The 19,632-nt window shown below is 41.3% G+C and overlaps 1 protein-coding gene across 1 annotated transcript; it reads left to right on the top strand.

Annotated features, from left to right (window-relative positions):
- The first annotated feature begins 757 nt into the window (after positions 1-757).
- Positions 758-18,370, top strand: sgcg (sarcoglycan, gamma). The gene is made up of 8 exons (XM_004543992.5): positions 758-971; positions 8,008-8,209; positions 8,665-8,769; positions 12,382-12,469; positions 13,273-13,392; positions 15,673-15,745; positions 15,917-16,040; positions 16,944-18,370. The coding sequence occupies exons 2-8, from the start codon at positions 8,015-8,017 to the stop codon at positions 17,109-17,111; spliced, it is 873 nt and encodes a 290-aa protein (XP_004544049.1). The 5' UTR covers positions 758-971; positions 8,008-8,014; the 3' UTR covers positions 17,112-18,370.
- The last annotated feature ends 1,262 nt before the right edge of the window (positions 18,371-19,632 follow it).

Genomic DNA, 19,632 nt, shown 5'->3' with positions numbered 1-19,632 from the left:
GCTGGTTCTTTAAACCTATCACTGTAGATAAGTTTCAGTTTAACAGCAACATCAAGTGGCAGTCCCTGTTTAATTGAGGTTGTCTTAATAGTGTTCTCACTCAGCGTGCCACTTCCTATCATCAAATGTTGGCACTTACACAAACAGACTATATGTAAATATTTCATAATGAAATGTGTTATCCTCAATTTAAAAACATTTTGCACTTTTGATACTCGCTATATCGCTGTCATATTAATGGATGACCTTGAGTTATTGAATTGTATTTACATACATAGCTAAAGTTAAAAAAAACAACAAAAAACCTCACTGATATATTCAAGGACCATAAAACAATTTCCACATCAGGAACCACAGCTTTGCTGCGTTTGCTGAACGTCCGCCTCTCTCACTTACTGACTGCCCTCTTCAAGGTCCACCCTTCCTGCTGTCACCCAGCAGAGCTACAGTATCTGAAAGACCAGCTTCAGTTTATACTGAGAGGCATGACTGAAGTCTCAAATTAGACACCGCTGCTTCAAGCCCTGGGTTGGGCAGTGAAAGTGACTCAGTGGATTGAATGACAAACAAATGCTCTGTTCATTATGTGATGGTTCTGTGTGTGTGTGAGAGAAAGAGAGAGAGAGAGAGAGAGAGAGAGAGAGAGAGAGCCTTTCCACTCATCGTTAATACTCCTCTCTCACACTCTCTCTCTCTCACGCATACTCTGATGATATTCAAATATCTGTACGGCTAAAAAGGCAGAGGGAGTCAGAGCTCAGAGTCGGAGTGGGAATGCAGGCGAGTGGGAGCGCCGTCTCGTGGTGATTATTCAGGGCACTTCCAGAGCTGGATTTATGGCACGCAGCTGTTGAGTGGCTGACAGACGCGTGAGGAGCTCAAGCGCTGCTGCTTCTCAAGCTGCTTGTACCAGCCCGAGCTCTGCTTACTGTTGCATAAGAAAGAGGACTGCTGTGCCTCCACACAGATCGGTGAGTACTCTGCCCCCGATTCGACATTTACCCATTTGGTTATTATTATCAATTTTTTGTGTCTTTTACAGCCTTCTCTTTGTATAAAGTTAAAGTGTTTTATGAAGGTAACCTTTCACCTACTGGACATGTTTTTCAGTTTTTGTCCTTCTGTACTTCTCACATTTTGCTCAGTTTACTTTTCAGTCCTCACAGAGGCAGTTTTGGATTTGAAAACAGTGTTTTTAGTCAGCTTTCAGTCAGCCAGTTCCCCTGTGTTTTAACCATACATGGCTAACAATGCTGAAATGCTAAACTAACTGTGCAAAAGAGCGACTCAGTAATATTTTCTGTGTTCTGAGAAATCCTCCCGTCTCTTTGTAATATTCATTAGATGTACCTGGGTGGTTTGTGTCTCTGTGCATTTCCTCTGGTGCTTTTTTTATATTTAGTTCACAATGCTGTGTCCTATTTATAGAAGTTAAGGCATCACAGCGAAGTGGAGACATGACGCCAGCCTCCTTACTACACACAGCCAGGCAGAAACCCTCAGCACTGTTGTCAGTTTCTAATCGCCCTTCGCTCCACACAAACGGTGTTACTCCGCAGTCCTTCCTCCACCTTAAAGCTTTTTGAGCTTTTCTAAGTTAGTGCAACTTGTGACGTTTTGTCAGGTCAAGCCTCGGCTCAGAGAAGAGCCTGGATTTTCAATTACAGCCGGACCCCGCAGACTGAAAGGTAGAAGTTAGCCTGTCCGACCCGGCCCTCTAACTCTGATTCAGAGGTCAGAGACAGAGCCAGGGAGTGAGCATCATATGCTTAAGGTTAATTGAGAGGATGCCCTAGGATAAATGGACCTCCCTGGAGCAGAAGATTGTATTAGAGCTCTGTGCTACTTTATAATTTTTTGTAGTCGTTTCCACTGTAGAGTATTTGTGACCATTTATATTTAGAAGCACTTAAAAGGACACTTAGGAAATAAAGACCTGACAAAAGCATTTTCTCTCAAGTCAGATTGAATTTCCGACCATAAATTGAGCATTCCTGGCCCTTCCAGCGAAGCTCTTCGGGGACTGTTTATTTGGGTTGCTATGGAAGTCTGTGGTGGTGGTAAGCACAGAAACTGGAAGCTGGAAGACGCCCTTTAAAGATCTGGCCTCAAAGCTGCTTTCTCCTCGTGCTGCTGACAGTCTCTTAATGCTTTCATTTAAAGTAATTAGACCGAACTAGATCAAATTCATTAATGTGATAATGAACAGAGCCAGAGCTCTTTCACTCTCACTGCTCATTTGCCCAAAAAGTATAAAAGAGTTGAGCCGATCTACATGTTAACACACAATAGATCCGAGGATCTGAGGCTGTTAATAGATACAGTGTGGGGATATTGGAATCAGTCAATTAAACAGTGTCTGGCTGTTCTGGCTCCCTTTTTTATTTTTTCAAGCCTTGCTGGAGATCTCCCTTCAAAGAGAGGGACTCCCAACTACCGCTAAAAGTTGCTGTGCCTCTGCTGCATTGCTGACATTCAATTTATTATGATGATTTATTCTCACAGTTGTGATTAATACATAAAAATGAAGTGATATAGGAGAAAAAAAACAAGTTTTTGACAGAAGCTTTCCTTATAAAGTCTTATTTTCCTTCTTTTTGCTGGCAGTGTTTTTTTTGTTTCATTGTGAAATAAAGGCTATTCATCACAGCTAGGCTTGCAGGCCATGTGACAGGACCTGTGGTCATAGAAATACCATCAGCCTTGTGTGCTTTCTCCCTGTGTTTACTGCACACAGCAAGGAACAACCCATTTTGCTTTATTATCAGTGCCTGTGATCCACGTCCTCCTGGACCTCAGAGAGCTCAGACCGCTTGCAGAGAGCGTGTTTGCTTCCATTCATCACTCCTTGGTGTGAGGGTGGAACAATGTTTACCTTCATTATTTACAGCAGCACAACTCCTCTGCTTGTACAGTTTGTCACTGTATGCTCAGCTCATCTTCCCCTGCCTGCATCATCATCATCATCTTCGGGCCTGGGGGAGTTACAGGAGGATAATGTGCTCGGCTGAACATCTGGTAACGTCAGGAAGAATTGCTTTCGGGCTTGAAAAGTGGCTCTTTTAACTTGATGGAAAATGTTTTTGCTGTGACAGTAAGATGTAACATCTGTCTTGTATGTAAATCAGCCGGGCTTCTTTCATCTGGGCCCTGTCGAGTTCAGAAAGCACAGCTGAGACAACCCAGATACATCTGTGTTCAGATAACTTTTTTTTCCCATTAAGCTGAAATGTGGTGGCTCTGAAGATCTGATGAAGATTAAGAGCAGTTTGTAGCACAGAGAAATCTTCATTCTTTGTGTTACTGCTTCTTTCGCATGTTTCATTGACTCATAATAATCCTTAACTGACAGCATTTTCTTCAGGCTCACTCCTCAATGAAAGCAGCGTTCTCCACAGCCTGCCCCTGGTTATTAATGCAGATTAATCAATAGAAAGTAACACCACTCCTCTCTCTGCAGCCTTCTCAGGCTATGCGCTCTTTGGCTCCGCTGTACTCGAACCGCTGTGAAATCTCCCCCTGAGGTTCTCTCTTGTCACTGTGTCAGATGGTCCAAATGTGCTGACTGGGGGGCTCGCTCGCAGGTTCTGCAGTCCTGCAGTTCAGAAGGCTATCACGTGAACTGAATACAGAAAACGACCGTTGTGTCATAACTTATAGTACCGGCTGTGGTTTGAAATATGCTGACTTTCATCGACTTGGTTTTTGTCACTGTTAGTCTGCTGCTGTGTAGCCAGAAAACACAGCCTCAGCTTTGTAATAAATACCATTTTTCCTTTGCCTTTTTAAAAAACTGCTGGAAATTCTGTCAAGTTTTCCACCGGTGCAAAGAGCCAGCCATCCTGTAGCTCTGTGTGTGTGTGAGCTTTGGGCTCATGAATCATACTGTAGACTGTTAGACAAGGCGTTACATAGTGCTGTATGTACATTGTATGCATGTAGTGAAGCATAAAAACTGGAAAAGTATTGAAATAGACCTTGAGAACTTGGATGCTGCAGAATTTGTCACACAGAAGCAAAGCTAAAGTTTCAATTCAGTATTCAGAAAGAGACCAATTGCCATATAAAACATGTTTTTAAAATGCTTTGGTATATAACAATAGCATAATGATTTGAGGGTTTCTCTTGGGTGTCTGACTTCATTTTCTAACTCTTTTGTGTGGTAGCATTCATAGGAATAATATGCAGCCTTGTTAAAAAGAGTTTTCACAGGAGTCTATGAAGCCCTGTGAAAAACTGAGCACTCCTATTGATTCATTAGCTTGTAGAATCACCTTTAGCACCAATAACTTGAAGTAATTGTTTTCTGTATGACTTTATTAGTCCCTCACATCATTGTGTCCAGATTTCTTCTTATCAGAGTTAGCAGCAAAGACACTTGGACGAGTCACCTCATCCACAAGTTGAACTCTTCATACCTACTGGGTAAGATCAGGGATTAGGACTTCAGGTTTCCTGTATAGGAGTTGTGGGCCCTGCAGATTGACAGTCCTTTGCAACATTGCTTCAGTTCATTGAGGTTTCTTTATGCACAGCTCTCTTAAAGCCCCACCACAGCATTTCAGTCAGGTTGAAATTTGGCCTTTGATTGGATCATTGCAGCACCTTGATTCTTTTTTCTGTCATTCTGTGAATTTTTTGCTGTGCTTGGGATCATTGTCCTGTTGCATGACCCAATTTGGGCAAAGCTTTAGATGTGAGTCTGTCAGACAGACTCACATTTGAAAATACTTTGGTTTGGGCAGTTGAGATGGACTAGAGACCTTCCCAGGGTGTACCCTGCCGCTCACCTTAATGACAGCTATGATAGGCTCCAGCCCCTCCGCATATTGGAAAAGTGGAAGAAGATGGATGGAGGGATGTATGCATGCTCTGGTAAATGGGTGCCTCAATGACTGCAAGGTGCTCAGGTCCCGTGGATGCAAAACAAGCCCACATCACCAGCCTTCCAGCACCATGATTGAAAGCTGTGATGAGGTTTTTGTGCAGATTGCTGTGTTCGGTTTTCTCCAAGTCTGGTGCTGTGCATTATGGCCAAAAATCTTCACTTCGATCTCCTCTGTCCAAAGGATTATTGCAGAAGTCTTGTGGTTTTGTCAGATGAAACTTTGTAATCTTAAGCCATCCTGTTATATTCCTTTTGGAGAAAAGAGGATTTCCTTGGCAGCCCTCCCAAAACAACCCATACTTGATCAGTATCTTTTTAATTGTATCTTTATGAACTTGAACATTTATCATGCTGAGGTGTGTAGAGTCTGAACTATAGTTTTTAGATTTTTGATCTTGAGTTGAGTTTGCTGGAACATCCATTCCTGGGAAGATTGGCAGCTGCTTTGAATGTTTTCCAGTTGTGAAGATTTTCTCTCACTGTAGAATGATGGACTATATATTGTTCAGACATGGCCTTTATAACCCTTTCCAGATTGATGTGCAGCAGCAGTTCCTCTTTTAAACTAAGAATAAGAGATCCCAATTCAAAGAGAAAACCAAATAAAGCTCTATTTTCTGTTGCCCACATTGTAGAGGGTGTAATTTCTATTGAGTGCTCCTGTTGATTTTTCTTAATGTATAGGCTGTGATCAGCTGACCTGCTGCTCTTTGTGTATGTTCACAAATGAATTCAACAAGATGTCAGCAGGTGGTCATGAGTTGTCCTTTGTGTCAATCCTCTACACTGATAGTCTACTGTTTATGCTGTCTTTTTTCCAAACAGGATAAAGTTGATATGAAGGTTTAATTCTGTGAATGAATCTAAGCACCATCACCTTAGCTTTTAATTATATATAACTGAACTCTGACCATGAGCACCACAGCCACTGTGCACCAGCCACACACACTTTAAATCCTTCCCAGTACAGCAAACTAACCAGTTTATCCTGCAGTAACCTGCAGAGTATTTTCATGCAGCCTTTAAATAACACAGTTAGTCAACCTCAGTTTGTTTTGCAGTTCATTTCACAATATGGAAAACAACAGCAACAGAAAACCGGACTGAAAACCTGATTTAAAAACATGAAGACTTGCATGTAAGCTTTACATTTACAGTTTATCACATACCAGTGAGCAGTCCTTACCTTTAAATCTAACCTCTCTTCTTCCTTTCCTGTTCTGTCTTTCTTATCTTTCTCCATCTCTGAGTGGAGTTAGCTCCTTCTTTTCTCTACCTGTGAAATACTGCAGTTGGACCTTTAGCTAGCAACACACTCTGCTACAAAATGCACGCAAGCAATTTGTGTGTTTGCTGATTTTTGTTGAGCTGATAGAAAAATTGCATTTGTAATTACTTAGTTAGTTACCAATACAACTCCAAGTCCTCTGCACACTGCAGTACCAGAAAATGTTGTCAAGGTGTGCTTTGTGGTAGGTGGAGTGCAGCTTTATTAGCTAGCACCAGCAAGCTTAACAAAAAACATAAGGTGAGGACACAACATGGGCTTTAATACACACACGAGGTAATTAGGAAGATGTAACACAGCTGGGGAAAACAAGGCACAGGTGAAAGAATTAAAACCACCATGATAAAAAAAGAGGACTTCAACCATAAATCATAACAAATAAACAAAAACTAGAATTCAAAACTAATATTACTCTTAAGAACTTAACACACAAGAACTCTAACTTTCTTTTTCGTATTAGTGTAGATCAGGGATCCCCAACTCCAGGCCTCGAGGGCCGGCGTCCTGCAGTTTTTAGATGTGTCCTTCATCCAACACAGCTGATTTAAATGGCTAAATTACCGCCTCAACATGTCTTGAAGTTCTCCAGAGGCCTGGTAATGAACTAATCATTTGATTCAGGTGTGTAGTCCCAGGGTGAGATCTAAAACCTGCAGGACACCGGCCCTCGAGGCCTGGAGTTGGGGACCCCTGATCTAGATGGTGAGAAAAAGGTCCTTCTCTAATAGGAAAGCAAAAAAGGAAAAATACATATTAAAGACAAACATCTTATATTTTAAGAGTGCAAAAGAAAATAAATGTTTGGTCATTTCCTTGAAATAATAGAAAGTGTGTGCAGCAAATACATATAGATGTGTTATACATCAGCCTAACGACGAGTAGAGTCTGAACCCCGCCTCTCACTCTGTGTGAGCTGGGATAGGCTTCGGCTCCCGACCTGTCCCCCTGGACCTCCAGTTGGATTACTGGTTGACAAAATGGATGGATGGATGTTATTAATTACTATAGCTGCAGACTTGAAACTGCTTTAAATTAACAGCAAAAACCAATTAGTTGCACACCGAGACGCTTCTTAGTCACTTGATTTGCTTAGAGACTTTTGTAAAGTGATTCTGATGAAGGCTCCTGACAGCACCATTTCACTTGTAAATGCATGAATTGATGAAGAAAGCAAAAGGCTCTGAGTGTACGAAACTTAATATAGTGTTTTTATTTTTTCTTCTTCTTTTTGGGGGGAGGGGAGCTGTTTTGTGCTGCTTTTCTTGGTGCTCCTGTTGTCAGAATGCTTTGAGCAATGTTCGCTCACTTCTGCAATCAATATTTTTATATTAACTTTATTTTAATTAAGAGCAAAACAGAGACACAGAGAATTTTAATGAATTTTCACACTTCCCCTTAGTCAAAGATTTAAAGCAAGTTTTGGGATTTGAGCAAACTTTACTACTTTAAGCAAATATTACCTATATCATACCTATAGCATCGTTTGTGATCCACAAAGGAGGATTTTTATTCCAAGAAAGCCCTCAAACTTACTCTTTACCAACTACCCAGCTCCAAAGGCAAGATAGACACAGAGTGATAACAACATATTTAGCAGGTAATGACTGTGATAAGTGCTTTGGGTGCTGGTGAAGACCAAATACAGAACTTTACAGGACACTGTTTGCTTTCTTAAGAGGTTCACTAGATATTATCAACATTATGTTCACAGGTTGTTTTAATAATTCTCTCTGCTCTGCCAAATTTATTTCAAATTGATCTTCGATATCTTTACTAATATCTTTGATTTTACTCCATTGCCTGTGTCCCTGTCTTCATCTGTGGCGGCCAGGCGACAGATGGTGCGGGAACAGTATGTCACCACCACCGAGGGCAGCAGCACGCCCAGGTCGGTGCCCGACGAACTCTACAAGATTGGCATCTATGGCTGGAGGAAGCGCTGTCTCTACCTCTTTGTGCTGCTGCTCATTGTCATCCTGGTGGTCAACTTTGCCCTCACCATCTGGATCCTCAGGGTGATGTGGTTCAACACGGTATGCACAGCTCACATTTGGACACCATGTTTTCAGTTGGGATTGTTTTTCCTTTCTCCTTTCAAATGGTATGTTTAAATATTTAGTATGTAGCTTTTGTTGATCAGCCCATCATTTGACTATTACCTGCTTATTATTGCAATGTCAGGCAGCAATAGCGTTATCCATCATTAAGTCCTACTTGGCTGTCTAAACAGGAGAGTAAATGTGTTTGTTATTTCATGGAGACTTGTCAGCTTTCTGTCTCAACTCCAGATGGCAACTGTGGATTTATGAACAAAGCTGCAAGCCAACACACACTCTTGCATGCACATGTACACACTATGGTGGATACCTTAGACAAATACCTAAGTGATAGAGGGAACGCTGTTAGCTGGAAAGCCAAAGCACATTCCTCACCTTCTTGGCATGCCTTTGTCTAAATATGTAACCTCTTGATTTTATTTTGATCACAGGAAGGGATGGGACTACTACAAGTACATGGAGATGGGGTTAAGCTGGAGGATGGCGAGTCTGAGTTCCTCTTTCCTCTCTATGCTCAGGAGATCCACAGCAGAGAAGTAAGCCAATCAGAAATGCAAACTTTTTTTCCTGCTCTTCTTTGCCACATTCTTCTGAGATAAGCCTCCTCTCTCCCCCTCTACCTTCTCCTTCTCTCCCTTTCTCGTCTTCTACCCCATTCATTTTCAAACCTCTGTTTGCTCAGTTAAGTAGCCTGACAGCCTGGCCATTATTTCTCACTGTTTACTAAACTTAAATTTGAGTGTGTGTTGGATCTTTGGAGACTGCACGTCATCTTATCATCTAAATCTAATTCCTCGCAGACACTCAGGCAGTTTTTATCCAGCTGTAGTGAGAGAGCTGCATATTTCTGACAGTACTTTTTTTAGGAGATGTGTCAGAACAAACTGGATTTGGCAGTAGCACACAGTGCACGTGGTGGTGTGCTGAGCTCTCCATTAACCTCAGGGATATTTGTGGTGGAAAGTAGTTTATGGCCCGCCTGCTAGCAGCAGATGGGAACACTTTGCTGCAGTTGTTTACATGTTATGGCTTTTCTTGCTCATAGCAGCAATATTTTTTTTTCTTGCTTCATGGGCCTCATTAAAAAGGCAATGTATTCCTCATTTATGGATGGACACATTTTCTAATGTGTTCTATGGGTTTCTAAAATGATTCAGTGCTTAGAGAGACATCCTGCTGCCCTCTACATGAAAACTTGCTTTCCTAGACCATTTTTAGAAGCATGTCTTCCCCTCAGCTACAAAGGAGCAGAAGAGATTTATTGCTAAGCTTCTTCATTTAAACATTTTATGACAGTATGTGTGTGTGTGTGTTTGCCAGTTCTCTTATACAGACCTAATTACTTGCTGTCACATCCTGTACAAATATTTAGGTAAAATAATAAATAGCCTGATAATAATGCATTCTTTGTCAGCCTTAATAAACAGTAGTCCATGGCACTTTTTTCTGGTCAGTAATGCTTCAGCCTGGCTGGTGAATATCCTCCCCCATCAGGATGCTCAGTGCCTCCTAATGGCTGCCTGATCATAATAATAATTGTCAATAATATATCAGTAAAGTGTTTGTAGTTTGTAGAATAATCCAAGTCGACAGCCGTAAATGCTAATGTGTTAGCAGATAAATGATTGCAAGGAAACATCTCGATCAACTAAAAAACAAAATAAATGGCAGTATTAATATTTGTTATGATCTCAATACGTAGCTAAGATACAATAAAAAGCTGTTAATCAGAAAATGACACCAAGTTTCTTGAGTTTACCGCCATGCTAGCTACTTTATGGTGCTTTGGGCTAAATGCTGTTGTTAGCATGCTAGCTTGCTCACAGGAATAGAATCATGTGCAGAAGCTTATGGGAATGTGTTATGAAAAGCTCCAACGCTGGTGGGGCAGCCATGTAACACAGTTTCTGTTGGTGACCACCTCCTCTGACCACATGTGGAGTCCCACAGGGTTCTATACTAGGACCTATCCTTTTTCAGTATGTCCTGCCTTTTGGCCACATTGTACAGAAACATGTTATCATACTGCTCTTTCAGCAACATTCAGTGTTATCTCCCAGTTAAGACCATCCATCCATCCATCTTCATCCGCTTTATCCGGGGCCGGGTCGCGGGGGCAGCAGCCTAAGCAGAGAGGCCCAGACCTCCCTCTCCCCAGCCACCTCCTCCAGCTTATCCGGGGGAACACCAAGGCGTTCCCAGGCCAGCCGAGAGATATAATCTCTCCAGCGTGTCCTGGGTCTGCCCCGGGGTCTCCTCCCGTTGGGACATGCCCGGAACACCAACCCCAGGAGGCGCCCAGGAGGCATCCTTGTCAGATGCCCGAACCACCTCAGCTGGCTCCTTTCTATGTGGAGGAGCAGCGGCTCTACTCTGAGCCCCTCCCGGATGGCCGCACTTCTCACCCTTTCTCTAAGGCAGTTAAGACCATCTAACCAAAATGAATATCTGAAAATCTTCTAAAATGAACAATTTAAATCATATAAAAGTCTAATACATTTAAACACTTAAAAAATCTTGTTATCCAGTTCTTTGTCCTTCCAAAATTAAATAGGCTGTCAGAAATCTGTGTTTGCTATTGATGCAAACCTAATTTTTGAGAAATATATCAGCAAGCTAATCCAGCCCTCCTGTCTGCATTTGAGGAGTGCTAGAATACAACTGATATTGAGTTTTAGCCACATACTCTCTATTATTCTTACTGTTATTAACTTTGCCACGGAGGTTATGTTTTTGACAGTGTTTCTGTGCCTGCATGTCATTCTTTCTGTCTGTAAACACTATAGCTCAAAGTTTTGAATGAATTCTGATAAAAACTGTGTAGGGGTGTAGCATGGGGTCATGCCAACAATCCATTCAAATTTTGCTTACATCCCCTGAGGTCATGAAGGTGAACTTTATGATTTATTGGTAGAAAATTGACAAAAAGCCTAGCCATATCTTAGAAACTGATTCTCACAAGTGTTGTGTGTATTGCCAACACATAGAAAATAATCTAATATAATATGATTGCAATATACAGATTTCAAATGTCAGATTTGACCTCCGACCTCTCCTTGATTGTTAATAGATTGATCTGAAGGTCAAAGCAATAATAATGCTGTTTAGGGCTATTTAAAACTGAGTTTGTCATCCTTTGTATTGAGAACATATAGGCATATAAGGAATGATATATGAGGATTCTAAATATCACGTTACTTTGGACCTCTGACAGATAAACCTCATAGCATGCCCTCATGATCCTCATACTGTTTATTTTACAGCATAGTGAAATAAAGTCACCACCACAAAGTAAAAATGCTTTATTGACTGAAGTGAAATACAAAGTGCAGAAAAGCCAAAACGTAATGTCCCCACGTTAGGACAGAGGGTGTCAGGAGTGAGTGCCCTTCATGACCTGGCTCCAGAAGAGATGCTGGAATAGACCAGTGAGCAGCCTGATATCCTGAGGCAGGAACCTGCCAACTGTTCCCACCTCATGCTTAAAAACTGAAGGCGACTGAGCATTTGCTGTTTGGGCTCCTCTGCTGTGGAAAAACCTGCCTGAGCAAGTCTGACTTTTATTTCGCAAGTGTTAAGCTTTACTCATTTTATTTATTTTTTAAAATAAAATGTTCTTATAATGTTTACTTTTTTAATTTGTATTGTATTTCACTCTCGACAATGCACTAGCTTATCTCTAGAGTGTAATACTTTGGTTTTAAATCATCTGATAACTTTGACTTTTTTGTATTTTTTTGTGTGTATTATGTTTTTGTAAAGCAGTTTTGTAATGCTGATTTTAATGGGCACTATTCAAATAAATGTCCTGTTTTTTTTATGGATGCCAGTTTTGCAGAGCTGTCTTGATAGCCTAATAAACCTCACATTATCAACTTCATGGTAGCGTTAGAGTCAGGCAATGAAAGTCAGTAGGAGTTATCCTCAGGGAATCATGAATGCTTTTACAATCCATTAGTTAGTGTGGACTAAAGGGTCTGACCAGTGAACGAGTGCTACCTGTAGAGCCAGCGTGCCTAAAAACCTCACATAAAACCTCTTTGTCCAAGTTCATACATGCAAATATTCTAATTTTTATCATTTTACTGTTGCAGATTGATGTTATTTCCACAGGCTGTTAATAAGACAATATTTCTTCATCTCCACAGGACTCTTCACTTCTATTACACTCATCGGAAAATGTTTCCCTCAACGCCCGCAATGAAAATGGTGACGTTATAGAGAGGATATCTGTGGGTGAGAGGACACACAGAAACATGCGGCACATACACATCACATCCTGCTGATGAGTGACACTGAGAGTGACAGTAAAGACACTGGTGCACTGCAGGGATTTCTCATCCAGCATTAGCAGAGACAAGAGGCCATATTTCAATTCATAATCTCTTAGATTTCCATTTAAAATCCATTAAATTCAGCATTCCTTTTCTCCATCCATTGCTTCTGGATCATTCTGTATTACACGCGAGGGCCTGAGGCCGGTGGAGGATCATATTTGTGCGTCTCTTTATGGCTCACCGACTGCCACGTTGGGGGATTTTGTCATAATTAAAAGGCCAGCAAATTGTTGTGTTCCACAGTGCCGTTATGTGTCCTTGATCATTAAGCCATAAAATGCATAGCCTGCATACTCTTGGGCCTCTGTGAATAAAACTAAAATGCTTGTTAGGGAATACTGCGTGTCTGTTCACAGTTGTGAGCCCTGACAGAGGTTAAATATCTCACTGAGTGATCTACATGTTTTAGAGCAGCTTCTCTCAGGGCTGATGGAGTGAAGGGCAAAAGGAAGTAACCTCAGATGAGTTTCGTGTCAGACCAAAGCAGTAATATGGTTACGCATTTTTAATCACTGCGTTTCTCATCAGCAGGTGGCCGCTGACTTTCCCCTTTCCACCTCTACGCTGATCTAAATTGGGAATGTGTCTCTGAGCACATCGAACTGAATCACATGAAGAGAATGATGATAGATTTTCATGGTTGCACGTTACTCATGTCTTATTGCCAAACCCCTTCAGGTGTTGTTGTTGTTGTTGTTCCAGGTCCAAAAGAGGCTCAGGGACACACTCGAAATCTGCTCATTAACTCGCACAATGACAACATGCTGTTCACTGCAGATGGCGACAAGGCTGAGATTGGGCCAGACAAACTACGAGTCACAGGTACACCAATGGCCGCGACGTGCTGTGTTTCCTTGGACGTAGCACACACCTGTTGGTGGAAGGGTTTTGGGGAAAAAAAAGAAAAAATAATAACACTGACAACAGATGTAGACTCAACAGGACCAATTTGGTTTGATGGCAAATATCAGCTCAACAATCCAGCACCCAAGGGCAGAGACAGCCCAGTCATTTTCACAGTCATTCGTGTCATAGAGTGCGTGGTTATCTTTGAAGTGCACAGAGAGAACAGAAAAATGAGATGCCAGAGCACAATACTGTACAGTTGATCATATTACTGAACAAAGGGTTGATGGGATATTTCTGCGCTTTTATTCTGAATCTTAGTCTCCGGTGGGTTGCGTTAATGGTTACGTGTGCCGCTGGCCACACGCTGTGCTGACTGATTAATGTTGAACAGAGTGTCAGCCGATAACTTCGTATCGCCCGGGGTCAGTTTGATCCACAGAGAGCAGCAGGCAGCGGGAGCTGTTTTTCCAGGAATCCTCTAAACAAAGCTTCTGTACTCTCTGTGTTTGTGGAGTGTTTACATCCTTCACAGTTGGCTCCAAGTGTTGCAGCATTTGGATCCAGTTTTACTTCTCTGCTCCAGCATTGCCTGAATTTTTCTGAAGTCGAAGTAGGCAGACAGCCCGCCTCTATTTAAAAAAAAAAAACAATGTTTACACAACGACGCAATCCACAATATATACTGCACTGCAGTGCTTTGAGATAAATATTAGAGGATTACAGTCAGCAGCCCCTCATCCTCTGAGCACAGGTGGCGTCTACAAAACTTTAGTTACACTCACCTGGCACTTTATTAGGTACACCTTCAGAGCTAGCTTAATTCTTCAAAGGACACCTCAGAGATTTTGGTCGACAGTGACATGACGGCATCACACTGTTGCTGCAGATTTGTCAGCTGCACATCCGTCATCGGAATCTCCCGTTCAACCGCAGACCCAAAGGTCCTCTATTGGACTGAGGTCTGATGACCGTGGAGGTCATGTGAGTTCTTTGAACTCACTGTCATTTTCAAGAAACCAGTTTGAGTTTTGTGACATGGTGCGCTTTCCTACTGGAAGCAGCCAAGGATGGGTACACTGCGGTTATAAAGGGATGGACGTGATCAGCTGCAATATTCAGGTAGGCTGTGGTGTTTAAATAATGCTCAGTTGCTCTAAGGAGTCCAAAGTGTGCCAAGAAAATATTGCTCACCACCAGCAGGCTGAACCAAGGCAGGCTGGAACTATGCTTTCACAGCATGTCTTTTGTCCCATCTTCCTTCTCTCACCTCCAACTAGTCGCAAGAGATGGCTGCCCCTCCCTGAGCCTGGCTCTGCTGGAGGTTCCTTCCTGTTAAAAGGGAGTTTTTTCTTCCCACTGTTACCAAAGCACTCACTCATGAGGGGTCATATGATTTTGGGTTTTTTTGTCTGTTTTCTCTGTATTATTGTAAGGTCTTTACCTAAAAATAGAAAGCACCTTGAGGCAACTGTTCTGGTGATTCGGGACTATAAAAATAAAATTGAATTGAAGTAAATTCAATTTAATTGAAATTCTCACCCCATAATCTGAATATTGGAGCAGAATTTGAGACTCATCAGACCTTCTGTTGTCCCATTTTGGTGTGAATTTAGACCCCATTTTCCTGTTCTTAGCTGACAGGAGTCAGGAAAGGTAGTTTCCTACATACCTTGGTTGTAATGAGTAATGAGTTACTGTTGCCTTCCTATCACCTCGGAGCAGTCAGACCATTCTCCTCTGACCTCTGGCATCAAAAAGGCATTTTCAGCTAGAAATCTGCTGCTCACCGGATATTTATCAGACCTTTGTCTGTAAACACTAGTGATGCTTGTGTGGGAAAATCCCAGTAGATCAGCAGTTTGTGAAATTCCCAGAGCAACCCGTCTGACAGCTACAGTCAGTCTACATTCAAAATAATTCAAATCACCTTTCTTCCCCATTCTGGTGCTCAGTTTGAACTTCAGCAGGTCATCTCGAGCATTCCTACATGTCTAAATATGCTGAGTTGCTGCCATGTGATTGGCTGATTAGATGTTTGCATTAACAAGCAGTTGAACAGGGTGAGTGCAGTGTTAAAATACTTCAGTCTGGGACAAAGGGGTGAACTGGCCAACATACCATGAATGCCACTGTCAGCAAAGCTACTCATGTTGTTTTATTAAAAATGTTTGGTGTGTGTTGTGACCATATCAGGCTCCTGGACTCTGTTAAATGCTGTAACAGATCTTGATGTTTGTGTATCTTTGTTTGCAGGTCCTGAAGGAGCGCTGTTCCAGCATTCAGTGGAGGTGCCTCAGCTGAGATCAGAAATGTTGAAAGAGCTGAGGTGAGCGTTTCAGACTTTGTGTATTATTGGATTTTTCAAAACAATCTGCTAAAGAAATACAAAACTATAAGAAATCAAAGTTTAGGTTCAGTCTCACAGGTGTTGCTCAGGTGAAATAAACAAGCAAACGGATAAAATGGTGGTGTTTTTAAAGTCGAGATGTTTCTTTAGGTTGGAGTCCCCGACTCGCTCGCTCAGTATGGATGCACCGAAAGGAGTTTTTATGAAAGCTCTGGCTGGCAACATTGAAGCTGCTTCCAACATGGATGTCATTCTGCAGTCAAAAGAAGGGCTGGTACGAAATCCACTTTTCACTTCCTGCTGATTGCTACAAAGCCGTCTTCAGGCATGCTTTTTCCTTTAGCTCACAGAGGGAATATAGAGAGCATGTTTTTCCAGCAAACATGCTGCGCTACGCTTTTACGCTCTCTCGGGTCACACCTGGGAGCTCGAGTTCAGTTTAAAAGGCGCTCTGCTGTTCCCATTTACTGAACATTTTTGTGTAGAAACACCTTACAGACAGCCGGCACTTAAAAAGCCTCTTTATCTTTCTTATCAAAAGGATATAGTGTAACATATTAAAGAAAATCTTTTTCTAAAGCAGTGAGAATCTCGTCTAACCCTAACCCTTTCTTTTGAACTTTGAAAACATCTGTTTGTGCTCTGTAGGTTTGTTGTGGGTAGTGGTTTGCTGTTTCCATGTTAGTGTTTAGAGTGAGTTTTGGTAATTGGTGGCTGAATCGGATCTGACTAATAGCTGTGGTTCAGCGAGCTGACTGAAGCACGTTAGAGCCATTTGTATCACGAGCACTTATTTGACCTTTTTTGAATTAATTCTCAGTAGATCAGCACATTTATATGACAGAGTAGTTGTGTGCTGCATCACTTCTTCATCTTTCTTTTCTTGCTGTGAGGATGATAACTGCATGTTAATCTGCACTTAACTTTAATGCTCACGTTCTCTCATTTTAAGCTGATTTACTGCCAGACCTTTTTTCTTTTTTTAAAAAATTATCATCATGTCGTCATGCACTGGTTAGGTATTAAATAGATCATTCTTTAGCTCGCTGCACACTGTGTCTTATTGTGCGTGCATGACGTAAAAGGACTGAAACAGAGTGATATTTCCTTGCTCTTTCGCTGGATCTTTGTTGTTCTCCTTTAATCGTCCTTGCTCTCCGTGCTGTCTGCTGTACAGCTGGTGCTGGATGCTGAGACGGTGCGCATGCCGCGCCTGCCCAAGAGCGAGGATGGGGTTTCTGGAAATGCTCAGATTCTCTACGAGGTCTGCGTCTGTCCCAGCGGAAAGCTCTTCCTGTCCAAGGCTGGAAGAACTTCCACTTGCAGCGATAATCAGGACTGCTAGATAGAGTCTGACAAGGTCATCGATTTTTCATCTCTCAGAAGAGGCACCTTCTGGGAGGCAACAAGCACAACAGTTTTTTTTTATCTTTATACCACAGTGGGTCTACCAGGATCCCAGTGGCACATCGAGGCCTGTGAAAATACAAATGCCTGCTGGCATAAATGAAATGAGTTCTTTAAGTTGCATTTATGAACTTCTGACCATTCAACCGAAACAAATTGGCTCTCACAACTAAATTTGTCTGCATCAGAGCTTTATGGATCATTTTTTTTACACACACAGTGTCATGGCTGGGCAACGAGGAGCTGGTAACAGCTTACATCCTATGCAATATTATCTTGTGGTGCAATAAATGAAAGTGAAGCATATCAAGGACTTGAAAATTTGAAAAATAAATCCCTGAAACAACGCCAGAGTGTTATTGAAAATATTTGTTTTGCTTTATACAATCTCCTCTTGGTCCAAGCCCTTGGTATGCTGTGTTTTGGTGTTGGTGCATGTATTTATTTAAATGGAGACAAACACAAATGCTGTATATTTTGTTTTATTTTTTGTCTTTTTTCTTTTTTTAAACTCAAATTCAGATAATGAGGTTTTGATATTAATGAGGTTTCACATGTGTATCTACAAAGGGCACTTGGAGAGCATACTCTCTGATAAGACCAACGCCAGTGCACTATTTTGCAATTTTAAAGTAAGTGGCTTGGATCCGCACAAAAAGGTCATGGGCTCTTCCTTTGCCAGTGCTCCAGCTCTCCACCAAAATTGATGAAATCTGTTTTATGTGTAGTCCTGATGTCAGACACACAGAGAGCAGCGATCACATGCCACATGTTTGGCATGTTGTAAGCATGTAATTACGCAGCAATTTCCTGCTGGTAAGCTGAGCTGGTCTGTTTGTTCAGTAATCTCACTTACGGCCAAAGGACTAATATATCATCACTGCTGACCTCAGAAAAAAGAACGCAAAAACAAAATATGTGGAAAATAAGAACTTGGATCTCATACTTTCAGTATAACCATTGCCTTTATGATTAAATTTGCCTTTGGTTAAATGGGTCGAAAATATCCGTATGTTGTAGTGATAGTCGCACCGAGTTTGGCACCAGTTCGTCTGTACATCACTGTTTTAGAACATTTCACACCATTGTGTTTTTGTCATCAGTCTTTTTTAAGTAGTTCATTATTAGTCCTGAGATATTTTAATAGTGTGCAATGTGTATGTTTTATTTTTGAATAAACTTTGTGCTATTCTTCTACCTGCCTGTCAGCAGCTGTAATCTTCACATGCTTGCTTTTCTAAAAAATGTTCTCATGTTTTATAATTCAGTCTATCTAAGAAAGAAAGGAAAAAAACAGAAAATGAAAGCATTGACAGACTGATGTGCACGTAAGCTGCATGCTGGTGGACTCAGTTTAATGTAACTGGCCTAATTAATGGCTCTGTGATGCACTCTAGTGGTAAAACTCTGCAGTAACACCACAGTGACTGACACCAGCAGCCCAAGAGAAGCAACTTTGTGCTTATTCAGTGGATCACAGTGTGTGCTGCAGCGGGGTCATGAAGCTGTATGCTCTTTATTTTTAGGATGGTTCAAACTGCAGTAATGTGATGTCAGCGTAGAAAATCAATTTGTTTTGGCAAGTGTAAATTTAACCCTTCAAATAACTCCAGAAATCAGCTTCATTAAAAAAAAATAGTTCTACTAGTACCAGCTATGGCTAGCTAATAAACATACTACATTGTAATAAATCTTATAACTTTGAGGTTTTAATGCAAATGCAGATGCAAGACTGTAGGACACTAGGAGCATTTGTGCTTAAAACATGACTGTCACTATATCACATTTTACACATCATGATTATCTTATAGACATATCATAATTTTGGTATCTCAACTTTAAATACATATATAAATATACAATCCTGTGAAAAAGTAATTATCCCTTTTAGCTTCCATAGGAATGGAAAAGTTAAGTAGTGGCCAAGTGTTGCTATGAATGCACTTCATTAATTGATCACGAACAAGTGTAAGCATCTTTGTAATAGCAGACATTTTGGCTGTTTGCTAGTCTGGAGCATTCGGGTGTGTGTTAACATGATTGTGAGGAAAGATTTTAGAAAAGCAAATTTTGCTGCCCATCAGTGTGCCAATGGGTATACGGTCATTTCCAAACATTATGAAGTCCGTCATTCTACAGTGAGAGATTCTTTAAAAGTGGAAAACATTCAAGACAGTTAACAGGTGATGTCTCAAGAAGTCCACCCAGAGGTCAGCCCATGCAATGCTCAGAGAAACTGCAAAAAACCAAGCGCTACATCTCAGACTACAGACCTCAAGCTGGACAAGTATGGCTTTTTTTAGAAGGGTTGCCGGAAGAAAGAATCGTATCTCCAAGACGTACCATGCTTTGGTTTGTTAAATTGCATCTGAACAAATCGCAAGACATCTGGAAAAATGACCAAAGAGAAGCTATTTAGCTCTAGTTATAATACACTGCACTACATCTTTCCAAAACCA

This window comes from Maylandia zebra, linkage group LG14, assembly GCF_041146795.1.
Source record: "Maylandia zebra isolate NMK-2024a linkage group LG14, Mzebra_GT3a, whole genome shotgun sequence".
Taxonomy (NCBI): domain Eukaryota; kingdom Metazoa; phylum Chordata; class Actinopteri; order Cichliformes; family Cichlidae; genus Maylandia; species Maylandia zebra.
The sequence above is the reverse complement of the archived record's forward strand: the minus strand, read 5'-3'. Positions and strand labels throughout refer to the sequence as shown.